The sequence below is a fragment of the Penaeus monodon genome, chromosome 30, assembly GCF_015228065.2.
Source record: "Penaeus monodon isolate SGIC_2016 chromosome 30, NSTDA_Pmon_1, whole genome shotgun sequence".
Taxonomy (NCBI): domain Eukaryota; kingdom Metazoa; phylum Arthropoda; class Malacostraca; order Decapoda; family Penaeidae; genus Penaeus; species Penaeus monodon.
In genome coordinates this window covers 34478825-34479191 of record NC_051415.1, presented here as the reverse complement: position 1 = coordinate 34479191, position 367 = coordinate 34478825, and the positions used below count along the sequence as shown (strand labels likewise).

The 367-nt window shown below is 54.5% G+C and overlaps 1 protein-coding gene across 1 annotated transcript in view; it reads left to right on the top strand.

The window, feature by feature from the left end:
• The window catches only part of LOC119592746 (alpha-1-inhibitor 3-like), a gene marked incomplete at its 5' end in the record, with an annotated part of 26706 nt that overhangs the window by 20171 nt on the left and 6168 nt on the right, over nucleotides 1–367 (top strand). The window contains 1 exon segment of the mRNA XM_037941681.1: nucleotides 192–313. Within this exon segment, the coding sequence (XP_037797609.1) occupies nucleotides 192–313 (122 nt within the window).

Sequence of the window (367 nt, the reverse complement as noted above, 5' to 3'; positions counted from 1 at the left end):
GTGATAATAGAATAACAGTCGCATGAAAATACAACATCGTTAGTGGATGGACTAAAAGTTGAGGAAAAAAAAAAATTAAATCCCACTCAATGATGAAAAAAAAAATCATTAACAATTCCTCCCCCCCCCCCTCTTTCCCTTTCCCTGCCACCCTACCACCTCCCCCCCACCCCCTACCCCCGCCCACACAGAGGTGGCATCCGGCGAGGACGCGCCGGAGACGTGGGAAGTCGTGCCACCTGCCAACATAGTGCCAGACTCCGCCCGCGGCTGGGTCACTGCCGTCGGGGACCTGCTGGCACTCTCGCTCGAGGTAAGTGCCAGTGCCGCTGCTGAGAAAGTGGTTTTGCTCGAATAGGTCGAGCGT